The following is a 22,500-nucleotide window of genomic DNA, read 5'->3' as shown; positions in this document are numbered from 1 at the left end:
TGGCTGTCTTAAAGGCAGCTGGGACAGGTCCTGTGGATAGAGAGGAATTGATTATGGTGGTAAGGAACGGAAGGAGGTCTTTGGAAATGGATTGGAGAAAGGGGGAGGGGATAGGATCGAGAGGGCAGGTGGTTGCCCGCTTGGATGCGACCAGTTTTAGAATATCATCAGGGGAGAGGGGGGAAAGAGCTGATAAACCAGAGACCGAGTGTAGCGCAGTGGGTTTGGGAGGAGAGGTAGCAGTGTTGGCGAGAGGTAGAGAGAAAGAGCTGCTAATGTCATCAACCTTCTGTAACAGGGTCCTTGACACAGGGGCAGACTCAGTAGATATTTTAAGGGTAATTCCCGTTTATTAACACTTATGGTCATTCGTTTGTTCTGTTGGACTTTTCAGCCCTCCAAACCCTCGTCGACTTTTCAGTCGATGCTCTCCAGCCCTCTTCCTGAAAGCAGAGGCACACACATCTTAAACCATTCGTTATCGAGGCTTCATTCGCAACAGGTGTGCGACAAAGCCTCGCTTCCGCACCTTGGCCACGGTCCTGTAGCACCCTCTACAGGCCGAACGCTGCATGTCCCCCCACACCTTCTTTTCAAAGTAGGTCACAAAGTCATCCGCAGACAGGCAGGAGAGAGGAGGTCGAACTGATTGCCCACCTTATGGAGGAGTGTGGGACGGGGTAAGGTCGAAGGAGGAGAGACGGTCAAGTACTCCAGATGAGGTGTGAGTGGTGTGCCGTCCTGAGGGAAGAAGCTGAGAAGGACATCCATCTCTTCATCCGTCTGTCTGGAGACAGACTTCACCACTCAGTCCAAGTGTGTGTGTGTGTGTGTGTGTGTGTGTGTGTGTGTGTGTGTGTATGTGTGTGTGTGTGTGTGTGTGTGTGTGTGTGTGTACTAACCTGCCCCTGGATGATGGCTCTGAGCAGAAGCAGTACAGCATGTCTGGCCTCGGGAGGCTGGTCAGGAGTCAACATGTCCTCCACTGCCTTCCATACTGCCTCCACAGCATGCTGTATCTCACACACACACACAGATTAAAGGTTTTCTCCCTCAACCCCACTAACCATCACATTCACTGTTCTCACACACACACACACACACACACACACACACACACACACGTTCCTTTACATCCTCCCACTCTCCCTCATTAATTGACTCTCTCCCTCACTCCCTCACTCCCTCTCTCACTCCCTCCATCACTCCACTCACCTCCTCAAACTTCTTGGCCTTGGCCAGATCACACACGTGGCTGATGACCCTGATGCGGTTGCTGAGTCCACAGTCTGGGTGCAGCTCCTGAGGGAGGGGAGAGAGACAGGACAGGAGAAAAGGTTTTCACCACAGAACATTTTTAGAGTGACGACAACTGAATAGGGGTTTTGCAAACCTTGTAAACAGCTTGCCAAGTAAAGAGCAATGCTATGTGACTTAGGTTGAGGGAGGGAGGGAGGGAGAGTGTGTGTATGTGTGTGTGTGTGTGTGTGTGTGTGTGTGTGTGTGTGTATGGGGGGGGGGGGGGTATGGGGTACCTTGAGAATATCAAGTGTGATGATGAACTCTGAGGGCTTGCTCTCCGTCTGCTTGCTGGGGGGGCGAGGGGGGCCCAAGCCAAAGATCCCCTTCACCTTGTCCTTCAGACTCTCCTTACTGGGCTGCTTGTTCATGGCCAAATGTGATCAGGAGGAGGAGGAGGAGGAGGAAGAGCAGGAGGGAGGCTGCTTATACGGGCAGGCCTGGAGGTGGGATTCTGTAGGCGAGAAGAGTTCACACACACTCTTTGGCAGCCATCTTGGACCAGGTCTCTCTTGGAAAAGAGAGAATTCCATGTCTATCTGTTCTAGGTCTACCCTAACCCATACAAGTTCCAGACCTCTTGGAAACTACTGATACACTCTCTCAATCAGGATTCAGGAGGGCAAGACATGCAACTGGCAAGATTCAGGAATATGTCCATTACACGATCTTGGGGGGGGGGGGGGACTCACTTGTGGTATATTTACCACATGTAACACCTAAACATTATGGCCTACATTCAGACACATAGTGCAGCCCTAGGCTTTTGCACCAGTAAGACGGTTCTAGTTTGTGGACCACGCGTGGTCTTTCCTCGCACCTGTGGTCTTCTGCACACATTCGGACAGCAATCACGTGATGCATGAAACATTCCATTCCTTTACACGCTCGAAACGTGCGGTTATCGTACATGACATGAAGCCATGTCGCTGCAAATACAGCGACGGAAGAAGTGTCCGCAGTCACGGGACACTTATCCGTACTAACATAAGCCACATAGTCCAACCTCGGGATCCTTTTGACAATCAGCTTGTGTTTTCCAGAGCATGGGGGGGAGAGAGCATAAGGAGAAGGGGAATGTCGCAATAAGAATCCCCTGTCAGGAGAAGCGAGCGGAGCGGAGCGAACAATGAGAGATCTGTTTCACAACAACAACAACAACAACAACAACAACAACAACCGGGGCCCGTGCGCGTGCATCGCACGGACGCTGCAAGCACACAAACATCTGCGGAAATCTGACAATATAACAGAATGAGAAACACAAACACGCACAAATAAATAAATATACGAAGCCTGCTGACAGGCTTGCATTCCAGATCTGGGGCTTTAAAAACAACTGATGCTCTTACCCCTTATCAATGTCGATGACTTTCATTCACTTTCAGATGTTTTCTCCAAAGCAAACTAATTCCATGCATTTATAACATTACATTTTTCCTCTAAAAGCTCGTCCCAGCTTTCAGTAGTCCCCCCATTCTTCAACCGGATGTCATACTTAATGAACTGACAGGCACTTCCTACAAAAACACGTTTGTCGCAAGGGATGCCGGGAACTGCAGTTTAATGCGCGTCTAAAACATGAGAAATCTAATGCGTCGATTTCAAAACATTTCAAACGTCGTCCACCTATGAAAATCAAGGTGGAATCCAATGAGCATCTGAACGCAAGGCAACCGTCGACAAGAGTAGGTCACGTTTGAATTTCCATCGACAGAAACAAGAAAATGTGGTCAAAACTCATACAAATGTGTTAGCTACGTATCTAACAATCTAGCAACTTAACCAGCCAGCTCTAACTTTTCATCAGCGTTAGCTAATGCTGCCGGACAAGATCCGCATCACCTGCAGGAGGATATCGGACGCAGTCCAATGTGATAAAATGACCTCTCCTTATTTCGTTCAGAGCACTTCTTTCGTGACACGGAGTGGAAACCAAAGTCTGCGCCGGGCAGGTTTGGCCACTCTGAAATCTAGAATTGCAAAGACGCAAAATGAGGAAAGGGTTTCCTCCAATGTACGCGAGAAGGAGGAGAAGAAGAAGAAGAAGAAGGAGGAGGTAGAAGATGTATTGATCTCCAAACCAAACTCAGCCGTCACACAGACACCACCAGGTAGGCGACCAAAACAAACTAGGAGGAATTGCTGTGACTCTCACATGTGTGTCAGTGACAATTATGCGTCTTACAGTTGTTGCAGTTGAGGTCCCGTCCCGCTGTATTCGTCACACACATACACTCACTGAACATGTCCAACGGTCAGACAGATTCAGTCACTAGGAAAAGTGTAAGTTGCCCCGTCATGTCAGGTGTATAGGTGTCACTATAGCCTATATGCTGTGGTACCCTTGCTTCTGCTAGACTTTGATTGCTGCTTTTATGATATTATGATGCAGAGATTTAGGCGGCGTGCCTTTCATTATTGGCGATGATCGTGAACAGATCAGATTCTGCTTTGGCCAGCTCCTTTGTCATTGCCATGACAGCAGTAACAGAGCTGGATGAAACAGAAGATCCAAGGCTTCTCTGTCACACACACACACACATTTCACTCATACACACACACACACACTTCACTCACAAACAAACACACACTTCACTCACACACACACTTCACTCACACACACACTCTTCTTCCTCTCCTCGTCCGTCACAGGTGATGGCACGAGGTTCCGTCCGGCGGCCGTCCAACCGAAAGCGGAGAGAGACGAGGCCACGCCCACTCTGCCCCCTGCGCCCGCCAGTCATAGGAGGCGACAGGTGAAGGTGGAGTATGAGGAGGGGGCGGGGCCAAAGAAGGAGCATTGGGAGCCTCCTGATTGGAGGAGGCAGCTGGAGCACATCCGTGAGATGAGGAGTGCCAGGGACGCCCCCGTCGACAACATGGGGGCGAAGAAATGCTACGACCCGCAGGCCCCTGCCGAGGTGGGTGGGAGACCCCGCGGCTGTGGGTCTTGATCTCCTCCATCCCTGCTTTGCCTCCCCAAGCTAACCATGCGCCCACTGCCCAGTCCGCCTGTACCCAGCCTGTGTCTGACCCCACCTCTTCTGCCCCTACTGCACCTGCTTATGCCCTCAACCTTGCCCACATTGCCATCCTCGCTGCTGCCGTCGCCTATGCCCGAAACCCTACTGTGTCTACCCCTTCCCATGCCCCTGCCCCTGTCTATGCCCCCCACCCCCCACACACACACACACCTGCCCCCCTCCCTTGGTACAATGTCTCTCACACTCTCAGGTGCTGGTCTCTCTGACGCTGTCCAGCCTACAAACTGACTACAAACTTTTTTTTTTTTTTTTTTTTTTTTTTTAAATATGTTTTTAGGGCATTTCTGCTTTTATTGGGATAGAGACAGTAGAGATTGACAGGAAGGATGACATGCAAGATAGGTCGAGGGTCAGAATCGAACCAGGAACCTTGCGATTACGTGGTAAGCGCATTAGTGTGCTACGCCACTAAGCGCCCCCTACAGAATCCTAACCTGAATCCTAACCTTCCCTCCCTCTCCCGCAGGTGAGGCGGTACCAGGTGCTGGTCTCTCTGATGCTGTCCAGCCAGACTAAGGACCAGGTGACAAGTGCTGCCATGCAGAGGCTCCGAGCTCACGGCTGCACTGTGGACAACATACTTAACACTGACGACGACACACTGGGCAAACTCATCTACCCCGTCGGCTTCTGGAGGGTAACACACTGACGATACACACACCTCTGCAGACCACGGACACACACACACACACCTATGCAAACCACGGACACACACACACACACTCTACACACACCTATGCAAACCACAGACACACACACACTGACTATACAGACATCTCTGCAGACCACAGACACATACACCTCTGCAGACCACGGACACACACACACACACACACACAAACAAACAAACCAAAGCTGAACCAAAGTTTCTTTGTCTGCACTGGCTCTAATATTTCTACTCTTACTTCCTTTCTCACCCCCCCCCCCCTCTACACGTCCCTTCCCCCCCCCCCCCCCCCCCCCCCCCCCCTCCTCTTGCAGACCAAGGTGAAGTACCTGAAGGGGGCGTCGGCCATGCTACAGCAGGAGTTCGGGGGGGACATACCCAACAGCGTGGAGGGGCTGAAGAGCCTCCCAGGGGTGGGGCCCAAGATGGCCCACCTGGCCATGGACATCGCCTGGGACCAGGTGTCTGGCATAGGTACGACCCCAGGAGTAGGTTGCTCATGAACGGGGAGCCATCCATGCTGCCCCCCCCCCCCCCGCCCATCTCCAAATGACCATTCCCCCGATGGGACAAATGGCTGTGGGATGTGGTAATGGGGTGATGTAACTGCCAAGCTACTTGGTGTAACACTCATAACCAGGGATCTGAGGAATTCTTGCAGTTTTTTTCTCTTGTAGTTCCATCCCCCAGTACCAAGAGGGCAACATACTATATAGAGGCCTTTCTAACCATGTGATGATACAGAAGTTGCAGACCCATAATAATACTGACAAAACTTTAACCAGAATGCATATACAGTAAGCTTCTCTTTTTAATGATTTTCATTGGAGGATTGCAAATAGCTTATAAGCAAAGTTAAAGTAAAAAGTGTGAATCTGTTTCTAACTGAGCAGTTCAATTATTTACACACAGTAGAGCCAACAGGTGAGGTGTGGTGTGGTGCAGAGCATTGTGGTAGTTGTACAGTATCTTACATGAAGTGTGTGTGCGCGTGTGCGTGTGTGTGTGTGTGCAGGCGTGGACACACATGTGCACCGTATTGCCAACAGACTGGGCTGGGTGAAGAATCAGACCAAGAACCCAGAAGAGACCCGCAAGGCATTGGAGGCCTGGTTACCAAGGTAACGGCACATCCCTTGTCACTGACCAACACCAGAACCAACTGGAGGTCCACGGCCGACGCTGTAACAACACAACCCTGCCGTTGTGAATCCCACGCCCCTCCCCTCCTTCCCAGACTTCTCCTAAATGTCTGTTTTTAACATAACAGCGTTGTTACAATTTCAGAATCACACATAGAAAAAAATCTGGAAACATTTTCATGACTCCCACACCGTTTACAATGACATTGTTTCCAAACAATGCAGTAAAACCATCTTAGATTTCGGGTTTTGACAGGTAAGTCAGACAGTTAAACTAAGCCGATGAGGCATTTTATAAATTATAATTGCTATATATTATTAATAACAATAAGTCTAAAAATGTATGTACCAATGCCAGACTGCCCCTTTTTAAATACAGTATCTGAACACATTAAAATAATAATGTCAGTGTTCTGTGACTCCTCCCCCTCCCAGAGGACTATGGAGTGAGATCAACTGGCTACTGGTGGGGTTTGGCCAGCAGGTGTGTCTCCCCGTCAACCCTCTGTGCTCCATGTGTCTGAACCAGCACAGCTGCCCCTCGGCCCACCGAGTCTCCCCAGCCAAGAGGCCCAAGACTGGGTCACCCGACTCACCGCGCTCCCCTAAGACCACCACCACCACCACCACCACCACCACCACCACCACCTCCAGGGTGAAGAGAGACCCAGGCGTGGGCTCCTCGCCCATCAAAGAGGAGCCTCTGGCTTTGCCCGTTTCACCTCCCACCCAGAGAAGGAGGTCGAAGGGCAAGACTGACCCCACGGCTTTGTAATTGTCACAGCGAAGTGTGTGAGGGGTTAGATTGGACTCTTAAAGCCAAACACACACACACACACACACACCTCTACTCTACTGTACTCTACTCTACTCTACTTCAGCTGTCTCTGGTATTAGTGCACATATACAGCCTGTTAATGAAGACTCAGAAGATAGAATATAATCAGAATATTCTGTCATTTGGAGATGTTGTGTGGCTTTTATAAAAAAAACAATAACACTGTCACTGCTGCCACTACTCAGATATTTCATGGTTGATTTTTTATTTTTATATCTCTATTGTAAATGTATATTGTAACAAAATAAAAATTGTTCTTAAATAATTGAGTTTCCTGAAGTGAGTATGAAGGACACATGTGTCCAAACCTTTGACTGGAACTGTACATACAGTACCTCCCATCAGCAGCACTCAGCACCTGAACCTGGGGGGGCCGGGCCTTCTCTACTGCAGCCCCCACCCTTTGGAACACTCTCCTGAAGCACATGAGGGAATCCAACACAGCCTCCTCTCTTCCTTCATACGGTCCCTCAAAACCCATCTTTTTAAACATACTTTTCATGTTTATTAGCTTTCCCCCTAACTTGGTCTATCAGGACCTCACCTGTTTTTATTGCTGTCTCTGCTTTTTTGAGTACTGAGAAAAGCACTATACAAAATACATGTATTATTATTATTATTACTATTATTATTATTATTATTATTATTATACAGATATTGAAATAGAACATCAAGGATTTCTATAGATTTAACTGATGTAACAATTGACAATGATGTCACAAAAGAGGACCTAGCAACTGAGGTTCTGAATTCCGGTTCCAAATGACATTCATTCCCCTGACATTCTTGATTCATTCTGCATTTCATCTTGATATCTGCATTGGGTGTGCTACAGAGCTTAGCATATATTTCAACTAAGTATTTTTTCTAGTTTTATTTGACTCTTGTGCTGTTTGAGAGAACTCATCAGACATGAATTCCGGTGTGCCTAGTTACCCGATGGCCTCCTTGTATGTAGGAGATCTCCACCAGGATATCACAGAGGCAATGCTGCATGAGAAATTCAGCCCTGCTGGTCCAATTCACTCTATTCGAGTGTGCAGGGAGATCATCACTGGCCGATCCCTTGGATATGCCTTTGTCAACTTTCAACGGCAAGCTGACGCCGAGCTTGTCCTGGACACCATGAACTTTGACGCGGTCAAAGGAAGACCTATGCGCATCATGTGGTCTCAGCGTGACCCTTCTCTGAGGAACAGTGGGGTTGGCAACATCTTCATCAAGAACTTAGAGGAGTCTATTGACAGCAACACTCTCTACGACACCTTCTCTGCCTTTGGGAACGTTCTATCCTGCAAGGTGCCCCTTTTATTTATTCTTCCTGTAAAGTGCATTGTAATGCATTTGTGTATGAAATGTTCTATATACTGGAAATTAAGTTTGTTTTGTTTGGATTTGAAGGTGGTTTGTGATGAGAATGGCTCCAAAGGCTACGGCTTTGTGCACTTTGAGACCCAGGAGGCTGCTGGAAGAGCCATCGATGGACTGAACGGCACGCTGCTCAATGACAAAAAAGTGTTTGTTGGACACTTCAAATCTCGCAAAGAACGAGAGGCTGAACTGGGAGCCCGGGCTAGAGAGTTCACTAACGTGTACACCAAAAACTGTGGAGAGGACATGGACGACCGTAAACTGGCGGAGAGGTTTGAGAAGTCTGGACCGGCCCTGACTGATGAGAGTGGAAAGTCCAGGGGTTTCGGCTTTGTCAACTTCCAAAGGCGTGAGGACGCCCAGAAGGCCGTTGATGACATGAATGGTAAAACCCTCAATGGGAGGCGGGTCTGTGTGGGCCGTGCCCAGACGAAAGGAGAGCGCCAGGCTGAGCTGAACCGCCCGTTCGAGCACATGAAGCAGGACCGCAGGACCAGATACAAGGTTTGTGATATTATTGATACCAACACAGAAGCTGATGTACTTTGTAATTATTGTTGATGTATTTGAGGGGTTGAAAATCATCTCACTAATCAGGGTTTCTCTCTACCAGGGTGTCAATCTGTATGTGAAGAACCTGGATAAAAGCTTGGATGATGAGGACCTGCACAAGGTGTTCTCCTCCTACGGAACAATCTCCAGTGCAAAGGTAGTGATGGCGGGGGGACGCAGCCAGGGCTACGGCTTTGTGTGCTTCCCCTCCCCTGAGGCGGCCACCAAGGCTGTGACTGAGATGAACGGCCGCATCGTGGCCACCAAGCCGCTGTTTGTGGCCTTGGCCATGCGCAAGGAGAGCCAGGCCCACACCACCAGCCAGCGCATGCAGAGGATGGCCGGCCTCCAGGCCGTGTCCTACCCAGTCATCAACCCCTACCAGCCTGCTCCACCCTTCTGCATCCCCCAGGCCCAGACCTCTGCTGCCTCCTACCTCACCAACCAGCTGGATGTGCAGAAATCTGACCCTATCCCAGCTCCCAGCTGCTAAGACGACGGGGGTGGAGATCCAGACTTTGAAACCTGCTTCACCAAAGAAACATTTGAAAAATATTTTACCATTGAAAAACGGAAAACAGAAAATGAATAAACTATCTCATTAGAAAATAAACTGTTGTAGAGAGACTTTATTTATTTATTTTCAAGTTCAAGATTTATTTTTCAAATAGAGCAATAACTCCACAATAATGTCACTGAAATTAAGAACTGATACTTTTTGTTTTATACATGATTGTTCTGTACATGAGGTAACAATTGATCAAAGCCTGGGGAGAGGATGCTACCTCTGCATTCTCCACCAGAGGGCGCTCGAACCACAGGTTAGAGCAGGAGAAGGGAAACACTTGACTAGATTCCCAACCATGGAATATACCACTGCTGTATGTCCGCCACACAGTAGACAGGGTTACTATACCGACCCTGTTGTGTTGCTACCAAAGCAAAGTGTATGCTTACAGTCATTCTTACCATTTATGTTGTAAATGTTGTATCATTTTGTAGTTTTTTGTTTTGTTTGCCACAGTTTAACCTTTTTCACTCCATATCAAACAGCCCCTATAGAGCCCCTATAACCATTCTATAGGTTATGTAAATGTACAAATGTCATCTCAAATGTCAATCTCCTATTGACTTGTATCTTGGCTACATGAGAAGCTTTGGAGTCGATGTGTACACAGGTGAAATAGGATGCTGACATCCTGAAAGATATATTTACTCTTCAGCTATTTACCTAATGGTGAGCCTGAGAGGTATTCCAAGCGGTATTCCACTGAACCTCACCTAGGATAGGCCTATATTGGCCATATCAAATGTTATCGGATCAGGCTACATAATTACCATCACGTCATGGATCAAAATAGAGCTTCTGCAAGGCTCCTCTGGACATCATGAAACGCATTTATGCAACGAAGGCTATCTATAGGTTCTAAACTTTATGTACAGTTATGCAATCTTTTATCTCCCTTTTCACTGCCAGTGGAGGAAGAGGAGGAGGAAGAGTTCCGTCTTATCCAGGTCGCAATCGCCGACCAATCAAGTCACCCCTACCTGACGTTGCGTGAGCGTCGCAGGGACGGGGTATGCAGTGGCACAGGGAAATGGGTTTTATCAAGCGTGGGTTTGCCGCGTAATTGTGGAGAGAAGGCTACAGCCTTCAACGACCGCTTTCTTGATCTTGTGTTGGCCTTTGAGCAATAGTGCTGTTTCTCCTCCTTGGAAGGTGTAATGCGGATAGGTGTGTGCAATGTTGCAGCGGGGTGGGTGTTTGCGTTGTTACTAGTTTAGTGCCACTGTCGCAGCGAGTAGGACAGGGGCGCTCAACACACACACATACAGACACACACACTTGTCTGACGAGGGGAATTAGCATACTGTGTTTGTGTGCGAGAAGTCTTTCTAATCTCTGATCTCTTGGATAAGTGCTCAGATGCGCTGGAGTTAACCTGTTGCGGGTCGTCCCGTGTCCTGGTTATTTTACGCACACGTTTATTTTCAGACGGTTCAAGACGGTTGGATATTTTCTGACTTCAATACTTCTTCACAACTTTTGTTTTCCCCTTTTCTTCTGGGTTTGGATATTGTGTCGGGACATCAATGCGCATCATGTGAAAAGATGTTTAGATTTTGGCCGACAAGGTGTCTACAAAATATCCCTTTGGATTAAAGCGCAGGATTTATAAACTTTTTCCCCTTGAGAAACTTTTTCCGACGGTCGTTTTGGAATGGAAAGCCAACTGAGACCGAGGATTTGTTTTCTAACGAAAGGAGAGCAAGGGTATGGGTTTCACCTTCACGGCGAACGGAATAAAGGCGGACAGTTCATACGGAAAGTGGAGCCGGGTTCGACGGCAGACCTTTCGGGGCTGCGCGCGGGGGACCGGGTCGTGGAGGTGAACGGGGAGAATGTGGAGAACGAGATGCACCACCAGGTAAGTGTGGCGCTCCACAAGAAGACCCTGCGTGTGCGTGTGCGCTTGCATGCATGTATATGTGTGTGTGTGTGTGTGTGTGTGTGTGTGTGCGCTTGCATGTATGTGTATGTGCGTGTGTGTGCGTGCGTGCGTGCATGTGTGTGTGTGTGTGTGCGCCCGCACTTGCTTGTATGTGTGTGTGTGTGCGCACGCACTTGCATGCATGTATATATGTGTGTGTGCGTGTGCGCTTGCATGTATGTGTATGTGTGTGCACGCTTGCATGTATGTGTGTGTGTGTGTGTGTGTGTGTACCGACAATGTGCCCTATAGGTGTCAGACCTCTTTGTTTTACTGTCTAGCCTGGGGGGCCGGGGGGTCCTGGGGGGCATGGGGGCCGGGGGGGCCATGGTGAAACAGGTCTATAGGGTTACTGTGTGATAGGAATCAGTGACGACAGCTAACATGACGTCTCTCTCCTTATATGGAACTTCACTTCTTCTCTTTTCTCTCGCTTTTCCATTTCGTCTCTCTATTCCCCGCGGGTTGCCTGTCCTCTCTCCCCCTCCCCTCCTTCTCCTCTCACCCTCTCCCGCTCTCCTTCTCCTTCATGTCAGGCCTGTCCTTATTTCTCTCTTCCAGCTCCCCCTTTCTGTTCCCCTCCTCCTCCTCCAGCCCTCCGCGGTACCATGGTCTTCCTCACATCTCCTCCACCACTCGGCCCTGTTGTCTTCTTTCCCATCCTTTATCCACATTCTCTCCATCCCTTCCCTGTCTCTCCCCTCTCACTCCCCATCCCCCTCCCTGTCTCTCCCCTCTCACTCCCCATCCCTTCCCTGTCTCTCCCCTCTCCCTCCCCATCCCTTCCCTGTCTCTCCCCTCTCCCTCCCCATCCCCTCCCTGTCTCTCCCCTCTCCCTCCCCATCCCCTTCCCTGTCTCTCCCCTCTCACTCCCCATCCCTTCCCTGTCTCTCCCCTCTCCCTCCCCATCCCCTCCCTGTCTCTCCCCTCTCCCTCCCCATCCCCTTCCCTGTCTCTCCCCTCTCCCTCCCCATCCCCCTCCCTGTCTCTCCCCTCTCACTCCCCATCCCCTCCCTGTCTCTCCCCTCTCCCTCCCCATCCCTTCCCTGTCTCTCCCCTCTCCCTCCCCATCCCTTCCCTGTCTCTCCCCTCTCCCTCCCCATCCCTTCCCTGTCTCTCCCCTCTCCCTCCCCATCCCTTCCCTGTCTCTCCCCTCTCCCTCCCCATCCCTTCCCTGTCTCTCCCCTCTCCCTCCCCATCCCTTCCCTGTCTCTCCCCTCTCACTCCCCATCCCCCTCCCTGTCTCTCCCCTCTCACTCCCCATCCCCTCCCTGTCTCTCCCCTCTCACTCCCCATCCCTTCCCTGTCTCTCCCCTCTCCCTCCCCAAGGTTGTTTGCTTGATGCTAAAGTTACCATTTGATTTTGATAAAAACCGTTGATGGTATCACTGATTATTTTACTTTCTCACTCCTCTATCTCTCTCTCTCTCACCCCCCCTCTCTATCTCTCTCTCACCCCCCCTCTCTATCTCTCTCTCACCCCCCCTCTCTATCTCTCTCTCACCCCCCCTCTCTATCTCTCTCTCTCACCCCCCCTCTCTATCTCTCTCTCTCAATCTCTCTCACCCCCCCCTCTCTCTCTATCTCTCTCACCCCCCCCCCCTCTCTCTTTGTCTCTCTCTGTCTTTCTCTCTCTCTCTCCCCCCCCTCCCATCTCTAGGTGGTGTGCCGTATCCGGGAGGTGGAACACCGGACCAGACTGCTGGTGGTGGACCAACAGACGGACACCTACCTCCTCAGCCACGGCCTGCCCTGCTCCGAGGCCCTGGCCGTCGAGATGGGCACCCTCTCCCCCCGTCCCTCACCCCTTCCGACCCCCTCCGCCTCCCCTGTGCCCCGGGAGGACGTCCCCTCGCCCTCGCACGCCCTCATCCACGCCCTCATGCTGTCACATACGGGCGCGCCGCGGACGCTCACACCCACCAGGACAGCCAAGCGATCGTCGTCCACGTCATCGAGCTCCAACCTTGGCACTGAGGTGAGGCTAGTCGGCGTTGTTATGGTGTGATTCAATCAATCAATCAAGCTTTATTTATACAGCACCTTTCATACAAAAGTCCAATACACGGTGCTTAACAGTAAAATTGAAAATACATAAGTACAGAACATACAAGCATACATACAAGCATACATACATACATACATACATAGAGAATAGAATAGAAATAGAAATAATAATGGATTAAGAGGGTAAATAAAAAGAAAACAAAAATAGAAGTGCAAATGGATGAAGAGAAAGCTGAGCTAAAAAGGTGTGTCTTGAGCTTTCTTTTAAAAGTGTTTATGGCTTGTGACACCCTGAGCTCATGAGGTTAGGGTTAGGGTTAGGGGTTAGGGTTAGGGTTATTCCAGAGGTTAGGGTTAGGGTTATTCCAGAGGTGAGGACCATAGACACTAAAAGCTGCCTCCCCGTATGTCTTTGTCCTCGCCCCGGGTATGAATAAGAGACCCCAGGGTATGAATAAGAGACCCAGGGTATGAATAAGAGACCCCAGGGTATGAATAAGAGACCCCAGGGTATGAATAAGAGACCCCAGGTATGAATAAGAGACCCCAGGGTATGAATAAGAGACCCCAGGTATGACTAAGAGACCCTGGGTATGAATAAGAGACCCCAGGTATGAATAAGAGACCCAGGTATGAATAAGAGACCCCAGGGTATGAATAAGAGACCCAGGTATGAATAAGAGACCCCAGGTATGAATAAGAGACCCCAGGTATGAATAAGAGACCCCAGGTATGAATAAGAGACCCAGGGTATGAATAAGAGACCCCAGGTATGAATAAGAGACCCCAGGTATGAATAAGAGACCCCAGGTATGAATAAGAGACCCCAGGGTATGACAGAGACCCCGGGTATGAATAAGAGACCCCAGGTATGAATAAGAGACCCCAGGGTATGACAGAGACCCCGGGTATGAATAAGAGACCCCAGGTATGAATAAGAGACCCCAGGGTATGACAGAGACCCCGGGTATGACAGAGACCCCGGGTATGAATAAGAGACCCCAGGTATGAATAAGAGACCCCGGGTATGACAGAGACCCCGGGTATGACAGAGACCCCAGGGTATGAATAAGAGACCCCGGGTATGACTAAGAGACCCCGGGTATGAATAAGAGACCCCAGGGTATGACAGAGACCCCGGGTATGACTAAGAGACCCAGGGTATGAATAAGAGACCCCAGGTATGAATAAGAGACCCAGGTATGAATAAGAGACCCCAGGTATGAATAAGAGACCCCAGGTATGAATAAGAGACCCCAGGTATGAATAAGAGACCCCAGGGTATGAATAAGAGACCCCAGGTATGAATAAGAGACCCAGGGTATGAATAAGAGACCCCAGGTGTGACTAAGAGACCCCAGGTATGAATAAGAGACCCCAGGTATGAATAAGAGACCCCAGGTATGAATAAGAGACCCAGGTATGAATAAGAGACCCCAGGTATGAATAAGAGACCCCAGGTATGAATAAGAGACCCCAGGTATGAATAAGAGACCCCAGGTATGAATAAGAGACCCCAGGGTATGAATAAGAGACCCCAGGTATGAATAAGAGACCCAGGGTATGAATAAGAGACCCCAGGTGTGACTAAGAGACCCCAGGTATGAATAAGAGACCCAGGGTATGAATAAGAGACCCCAGGTGTGACTAAGAGACCCCAGGTATGAATAAGAGACCCCGGGTATGAATAAGAGACCCAGGGTATGAATAAGAGACCCCAGGTATGAATAAGAGACCCCAGGTATGAATAAGAGACCCCGGGTATGAATAAGAGACCCCAGGTATGAATAAGAGACCCAGGGTATGAATAAGAGACCCAGGGTATGAATAAGAGACCCAGGTATGAATAAGAGACCCCAGGTATGAATAAGAGACCCCAGGTATGACTAAGAGACCCCGGGTATGAATAAGAGACCAGTGTCAGAGGACCTGAGAGGTCTCCATGGACTGTAAACTGAGAGGTATCTGACAGGTATTCAGGCACTAGACCATTTAGTAATCAATCAATCAATCAATCAATCAAGTTTATTTGTATTGCGCTTTTTACATAGACAAAGTGCTTCGCAAATTAAAATAATACTAAACAACATAAACAATAAATACAATACCAACAATATGATTTAACACCAAATCATAGACCCCTAAAAGTAAGCCAAGGAGAAACATATAGGACACAGTGGCAAGGAAAAACTCCCTGGGAGGAAGAAACCTTGAGAGGAACCAGACTCCAGGGGGACCCATCCTCCTCTGGCTGGTCAGGCGCTGAACAGTAAACTAATGTGGAATGTTTAATACCGCAGGGGATAGGTGTGCGTCTAGTTTGGGCTGGACAAACAATTAGCCTCTTTAGCCAACTCCTTTGTTGCTGTCACTCACCCCAAGCATGGTTGAAGCAGCACACGTGCCCCAACCTTCTAGAACCATTGGAGAGGCACATTAAAGGGACAGTTCACCCAAATTACAAAATCACATATTTTGTATCCTCACCCTGAATGGTGTCTATGCACAAAGACGTATGATGTTGTAAACAATTTGATGTAAAGAATCAGCAACAGAAATCCTGTAGCATCTCTTGAAGCATATCCCTACACTGTAAAAAAGCATCCTCCAGTCAAGGACTTGACTTTGTGTGTGGAACCCCCCCATGGTGTGTACTCTGACAGGAAAGTGGATTTAGTGAGCAGATGGTTTGCTGGTCAAATTCAGTCAGTGTGTGTTGTGTGGTACTCACATGCACACACACACACACACACACACACACACACACACACAAAGGAGAGCATTAAGCTGGATCAGACCACCTGCCTTTGGATTTCCAAATTTCGGTTCCACGTGATTGAAATTTGTTTAATCAACACAAATGATCTTCTTTGATTCATTTCATGTTTAATGTTCAAACAAATCTGTGTCGATTTAACACAGTCGACACGTGTGCTGCTTCAACCATGCTTGGGGTGAGTGACAGCAACAAAGGAGTTGGCTAAAGAGGCTAATTGTTTGTCCAGCCCAAACTAGACGCACACCGATCCCCTGTCGGGAAAACAGGAAAGAAAGAGACGAGATGACGAGATATTGTCCATGCCGTTACTGAGGTACACACACACACACACACACACACACACACACACACACACACACACACACACACACACACACAACCACCCCCGCTGTGGGACCAAACACACTGTGACACAGAAGACTTAAGGAGAGATCAGAGTCAAATAGAGGCTTTGGCCATCCATCAGCCAAGGTAAGAGCAGGTCACACACACACACACACACACACACACACACACACACACACACACACACACACACACACACCCACACCCACACACACAGCTACAGGTCTTTCACACACACACACACACACACACACACACACACACACACACACACACACACCCTGCTACAGGTCTTTCACACACACACACACACACACACACACACACACACACACACACACACACACCCTGCTACAGGTCTTACACACACACACACACATACACACACACACACACACACACACACACACACACACACACATATGCACTACACGTCAGAGCATTAGTCTTCTACCCTAAACACTAGTTCAAGGCGTGTGTGCCAAACCCTGTCCTGTGCTGTGGTTTTTTACAGGCTGGCTGCATGTCAGCTCTGTGTTTACCCTCCAAACAGAGGTTGCATTTAAGGTGAACCAGACGTTTGTTTAGGAGCGTGGAGGGTAAATAGCGGTTTGGGACAGCATGGCTCTTCACCCCAGGTGTTCTCTGCTGTTGGGTCAAGACTCGGGAGGAAACCATGGAAACCATAGAAATACAGCACGTAGAAGAGACATAATCATCTAAAGCCAAGGGTACCAAGGGTTTCCGAACTGAAATGTTTCAATATATGGCACCTTGGTCCAGGTCTCCCTTGTAAACGAGGTCCTCGGACCTCAATTGGACTTGGTAAAAGTTAGCATCTACCCATTTGGGATTGGCTCCCAGGAGAAGGAGGCAGTGGCCTTGTTCAGAAACAGCCTCGGGTTAGGGTTAGGGTTAGGGTTAGGGTTAGCCACTAACCCTAGATCTGAAAGGATTGCCTTCTGATAGGCTAGGTGGTTTAAATTGATCACATGACTAAAGCGAGTGGCCAGGACTTTTTCCTCAACACTTGAACTGACCAGGAAAATCTCTGGGCCCAAGACGGGAAGTAGCATCCGCCTATACTTCAATCACAGTGTATGTGGGTTAAAAACAGAGTGAAGGTGTTGGTTTGCAACCTAGCAAAGGTGTGGTTCTCCTTGTTCCTCTGTGTCCCAGTTAGCAGTGAAACACAAGGGTAAACGTTGTGTACTACGGTAACTTAAGCCTCTGTCAGAATGAGAGTCCGGGGAAAGTTCCTCTGTTTGTGGTTTATTTCTAGAAGCTTCCATGTGACGGCCAGCACCTCTCTACAGCCTCATGCTTTTAATTTCACACACAGAGAGCCACACACCTACGCAAAAACAGATACACACACACACACACACACACACACACAGAGAGCCACACACCTACGCAAAAACAGATACACACACACACACACACACAGAGAGCCACACACCTACGCAAAAACAGATACACACACACACACACACACACAGAGCCACACACCTACGCAAAAACAGATACACACACACACACACACACACAGAGAGCCACACACCTACGCAAAAACAGATACACACACACACAGAGAGCCACACACCTACGCAAAAACAGATACACACACACACACACAGAGAGCCACACACCTACGCAAAAACAGATACACACACACACACACACACACACACACAGAGCCACACACCTACGCAAAAACAGATACACAGACTCCAAAACACACACATACACACACACACACACACACACACACACACACACACACACACACCTACGCAAAAACAGATACACAGACTCCAATACACAGACACACACAATCACACACACACAGACACACACACACACGCACACAAACACACGCACACAGACACACACACACACACACACACAAGCACACACAAGCACACACAAGCACACACACATGCCCGGAGCATTTTGAGGTGTTATGTATGGTCAATCACAGATCACTGATATGCTGTAGTCAAAGTGCAGTGTTCTGTGGTGAGCACAGACACACACACACACACACACACACACACACACACACACACACACATTGCATTGTTCCGTGGTATTGAGTGTTAGCGTAGCAGACGCCCGTATTACGTTACATAACAACAGTGTGTTATCGTCACAGTATCGGAACAGTGGCATCACACACACACACACACACATACACACACACACACGCTGGGATGCACGCACACACACACACACACACACACACACAGGGATGCACACACACACACACACACACACACACACAGAGTAAAACGGTTACCGGCTGACCTCTCCGACTGACTGAGTTAGCCGGTTAGCATTTAGCGGCTGAGCCTTAAGCTCCAGGAGCCAGGAGCAGGATTATGTTGACCGTGGGAACACCCTTGAGGGGGCAGCTGGGATGAAGATGGGGTGGGTGGGTGGGATGAAGATGGGGGGGGGGGGGTGCCAACGACATCAACCCTGTCTCACACTCCGTTTAAATTCATGGGTCGGTTTCCCAGAAAGCAGGATCGCCTGATTAACCAGCTAACACTCTGAAACATTCTGATCCCTCTCGAGGTTTTAAGGTTATTTACGAAATCTTAACTTGTTGGCATTATGGATTCAGTCATAGGATAATCTCAATCCCAGACACTTCCGCCCAATATGCTCAGAAGGTCTGACACGTCAGACTTGGCCTTCGTTTACCCAATAGAAAGACCGGCTGATGCCTGATGCCTAGCCATTGGGTTTACCTCGCACCAGTCATCTCCCACAGCTCTTCACCCCAGCGCTTCCAAAACCACACATCTCTGATTCGGAGCCCGTCTGACACTCAAGTGATTTGCTACATTCAAATAATTACAAATACTTTACTCAGTGAGTTCACTCCCACCAAGGCCAGGCTTCAGTCGTTGTTATTCCAGGCTTATGTGTGCTGTGTGCCATTGCCTTGGAATGAGGTAAATCGTACAGTGCCTATTTCAAATTTGTAAGGTTGTTTAAGAATATTTTGGAAAGTGAGCTGGCTACTTCATTGATGGTGCTTTGTGATCCACACCCCAGGACAAGGCTCAGTCTGTGTCCTGTGCATGCTCCTTAACTAGTTAAATTGAGACATAGGGATGTTACGGATGTAAAATAGGATTCTATGTCAGTCAAACTTGGATGTTGAGCGGGACTTGTTTACTTTCTGTGTATCTGACATGGAAAACTGTTTATTTCAGAGATGCTCCCCAGTTGCCCCTGAAATACCTCCCCTAAAATAGATGAGCTGTTTTTGAGGTCAGATTGATGTTTGAGCTAGTTCTGCCTTCTGGGGACGTGTGTGGGCGGCAATGACATCAGTCAGGCGATCAGGGAGGTTCAAAACTGTGTCTCTTCCTAAACCTCCCCTCCTCCCCCTCTGTCTCCCCCCTCCTCCCCCGGCCTGAGGGACACCTGTCCCAGATCCAGACAAGGCCTGCTGCCACGGAAACATCAACTTACCTGAGAGTTGTGCCGCTCCATCGCCATGGCGATCTGTAAGCATGGCGCTCTGTTGACGAGGCGTTCCGTTTTGGTACAGCAGACACCAATACACACTCACTCACACACACACACACACACACACACACACACACACACACACAGGTTAGGCCTACTCAGGTAGACAAGTAAATCCCACTATGTTTACATCTCTGTAACATGACACACACAACAAACTCTCCTTCCTTTTCTTTGTTACAGAATCTTTCCTTTCTCTCTCTCTCTCTCTCTCTGTCTCCCCCTCTCTCTCTCTCTCCCTCCGATGGAGTCTGATTTCTTGGTATTCAACTGGAGTCACCCAAAGTATCACACTGTCACCAAGATGCTTTTAAAAGACATTACAATTACATTATCATCTTTCACCCTGGAGGGCTCAGAATAGCTGTCTGTGTGTGTGCGTGTGTGTGTGTGTGTGTGTGTGTGTGTGTGTGTGTGTGCGTGCGTGTGTGTGTGCGCGCGTCTGTGTGTGCGTCTGTCTGTGTGTGTGTGTGTGTGTTTGTTGTAGCAATAAGAACAAAGACACCTAGATCCTCAGGTTGTACAGTCCTGCGTGTGTTGATGACTTCAAGGCATACTGTAATGTCCACCCATAGAACCAAATCCTTTCAGGTCTATGAGAACGGTAGATTCTGAGATTGGAATAGAGGCTTGGGGCTAGGGGCTTGGGGCTAGGGAGAATTAACTTCTACATACAGTAGGTGCCCCAGCAGACTGGATGTCCCTCAGCAGACTGGATGTCCCTCCACATTGCAGTCCTGACCTGTCACGCGATGTTTTGACTCTCCAGTCAGTAGTGATCAGGCTTTGACTAACTGAGACTAAGTGTTATAACTGTGTTATAGGCAGATCCACTTAGCCCACTCTAAACCCTCTAATCTGAGACTAAGTGTTATAACTGTGTTATAGGCAGATCCACTTAGCCCACTCTAAACCCTCTAATCTGAGACCCTTCCCCGGTGCTACAGAGCACTTTCTCTTGGTTGTAGACTCAATGAAATACAGACTAAGACCAGGCAGGGGAAGGGGGCAGCCACAGCAGGGTTTGGTACACAGGTAGGCAGTCAATGGGTAGGCAGATAATCCGAAAATGGGTAGGCAAAAACACACTAGGAGATCAAAAAACCAGGAATACCTATCACAAGGAAATGCTGGGACGTACGACATGAAGGTACAAAGACGAACTGGCACAGAGACAGGGGAACACACAGACTAAACACACAGGGAAGGATGATGAGGAACAGGTGACACCAATCAGGGCGGGGTAGACAATCCCACAGGCGGGAAACACACAAGGGGCAGGAAGTGAAGTGTCTGAAACGAGAGATGAGGTGAGGAACACAACAAATAAACAGGAAACAGTAAATGAATAACGTGAAACAAAGACACACATAAACTAAGGAGCAGGACGAGACGTTACAATATATGATCCCAGCGGGGCCAACAGAAGGACATGATTTAATTGAAAACAATTGTGGTATTACAGTGCCCTGGCTCCCCACTCCAAAAGTCTGGATTTGAAATCAAACAGTTACTATGAGGTTATAGTAGAGTTTCTCAGCTTCTATCTGATGGTATTTGTTTACATATTGGTGATGCTCTGCCAGGCCTGTACTGCAGCCATATTCACTTATTGCTTGTTTTGGGGGGGTAATAATACGTCCCTGTGTCTCCAGACACCGTTGTCGTCGCCCTTGGCGACAGGGGCAGGGGATTCCGAGTTCGTCCCTCGGCTGTGTCACATGGTGAAGGGCGAGCAGGGCTACGGCTTCAACCTGCACAGCAACAAGACGCGCCGGGGGCAGTTCATACGCTCCGTGGACCCGGGCTCCCCGGCCGAGCAGGTGGGCCTGCAGCCCGGTGACAGGCTGGTCCAGGTAAGGTCGTCCAGGGAAGGTCGTCCAGGGTTAGGGTTAGTCTGGAGTTAGCAACCACTAGCATTTTCCATCGCCCGATTAACTGAAACTATTCTCAAACCAAACGTAAACAAATACAGTGACATTGCTTGTAAGGTCGAGTAAATATTAGGAAGTAACTACAACTGGTTGAACTATCCCTTTAAGAATGTGTTGAAAATGCATGAATATTGTGCTGTTATTTTAGGTTGCAATGCATTGTGTTGCAATGTAATTTGAATGTAATGCATTCAAGTTTGCAAGTTTATTACAAACATATTGCAAGTGCAGAATTGTAAGGATGCAGGATGTTATTTTGATCTCTATTTTTATGATTTAAATTATGTTCCTAACACATTGAAATGGCAAATGGAACATCATTCAGTGGCCTTTAAGGCTTTGGGACTACTGCTGCTGTTGCTCCATGACATCAGATACAATTAGATTAGGTTAGATTATTCCAGATTAGCTAAATTCTCAGAGGTTAGACTCTGGGGTTAATGGGGGAGGGAGGGAGGGAGGGAGGGAGGGAGGATCT

At 48.7% G+C, this 22,500-nt stretch overlaps 4 protein-coding genes across 8 annotated transcripts in view; 3 read left to right on the top strand and 1 right to left on the bottom strand.

Annotated features, from left to right (window-relative positions):
• tsc2 (TSC complex subunit 2) overlaps positions 1-2,796 on the bottom strand; it is a 37,282-nt gene extending 34,486 nt beyond the window's left edge. For 2 of the 3 annotated variants that reach the window (XM_083693681.1, XM_083693682.1), the window contains exons 1-4: positions 2,652-2,795; positions 1,536-1,753; positions 1,216-1,302; positions 903-1,013 (exon numbers count right to left, since the gene is read on the bottom strand). In XM_083693681.1, the coding sequence (XP_083549807.1) occupies positions 903-1,013; positions 1,216-1,302; positions 1,536-1,670 (333 nt within the window). In that variant the 5' untranslated portion in view covers positions 1,671-1,753; positions 2,652-2,795. Of the gene's footprint in view, positions 1-902; positions 1,014-1,215; positions 1,303-1,535; positions 1,754-2,651 lie in introns of all 3 variants that reach the window. The other variant, XM_083693683.1, reaches the window with a different exon arrangement.
• Positions 2,797-2,843: 47 nt separating this feature from the next.
• On the top strand, positions 2,844-7,204 carry nthl1 (nth-like DNA glycosylase 1). Of its 3 annotated transcripts, XM_083693685.1 has the most exons (7): positions 2,844-2,987; positions 3,206-3,413; positions 3,955-4,223; positions 4,813-4,983; positions 5,328-5,487; positions 6,029-6,134; positions 6,591-7,204. In XM_083693685.1, the coding sequence occupies exons 1-7, from the start codon at positions 2,931-2,933 to the stop codon at positions 6,928-6,930; spliced, it is 1,311 nt and encodes a 436-aa protein (XP_083549811.1). In that variant the 5' UTR covers positions 2,844-2,930; the 3' UTR covers positions 6,931-7,204. The 3 variants fall into 3 exon arrangements, with proteins under 3 accessions (XP_083549811.1, XP_083549812.1, XP_083549810.1); XM_083693686.1 differs by having other exon boundaries at positions 2,844-3,413; positions 6,685-7,204; XM_083693684.1 differs by having other exon boundaries at positions 2,844-3,413.
• A 701-nt stretch (positions 7,205-7,905) lies between these two features.
• LOC310821571 (polyadenylate-binding protein 1A-like) lies at positions 7,906-9,409 on the top strand (the record flags this gene model as incomplete). The annotated part of the gene is made up of 3 exons (XM_083693656.1): positions 7,906-8,292; positions 8,395-8,868; positions 8,978-9,409. The coding sequence occupies 3 exons, from the start codon at positions 7,906-7,908 to the stop codon at positions 9,407-9,409; spliced, it is 1,293 nt and encodes a 430-aa protein (XP_083549782.1).
• A 1,115-nt stretch (positions 9,410-10,524) lies between these two features.
• nherf2 (NHERF family PDZ scaffold protein 2) overlaps positions 10,525-22,500 on the top strand; it is a 13,784-nt gene continuing 1,808 nt past the window's right edge. Inside the window, exons 1-3 of the mRNA XM_083694063.1 lie at positions 10,525-11,345; positions 13,069-13,386; positions 21,744-21,944. Of these exons, the coding sequence (XP_083550189.1) occupies positions 11,139-11,345; positions 13,069-13,386; positions 21,744-21,944 (726 nt within the window). The 5' untranslated portion in view covers positions 10,525-11,138. The remainder of the gene's footprint in view (positions 11,346-13,068; positions 13,387-21,743; positions 21,945-22,500) is intronic.

The sequence above is a fragment of the Argentina silus genome, assembly GCF_951799395.1.
Source record: "Argentina silus genome assembly, chromosome: 22".
Taxonomy (NCBI): domain Eukaryota; kingdom Metazoa; phylum Chordata; class Actinopteri; order Argentiniformes; family Argentinidae; genus Argentina; species Argentina silus.
This window is presented reverse-complemented; position numbering and strand designations above follow the sequence as displayed.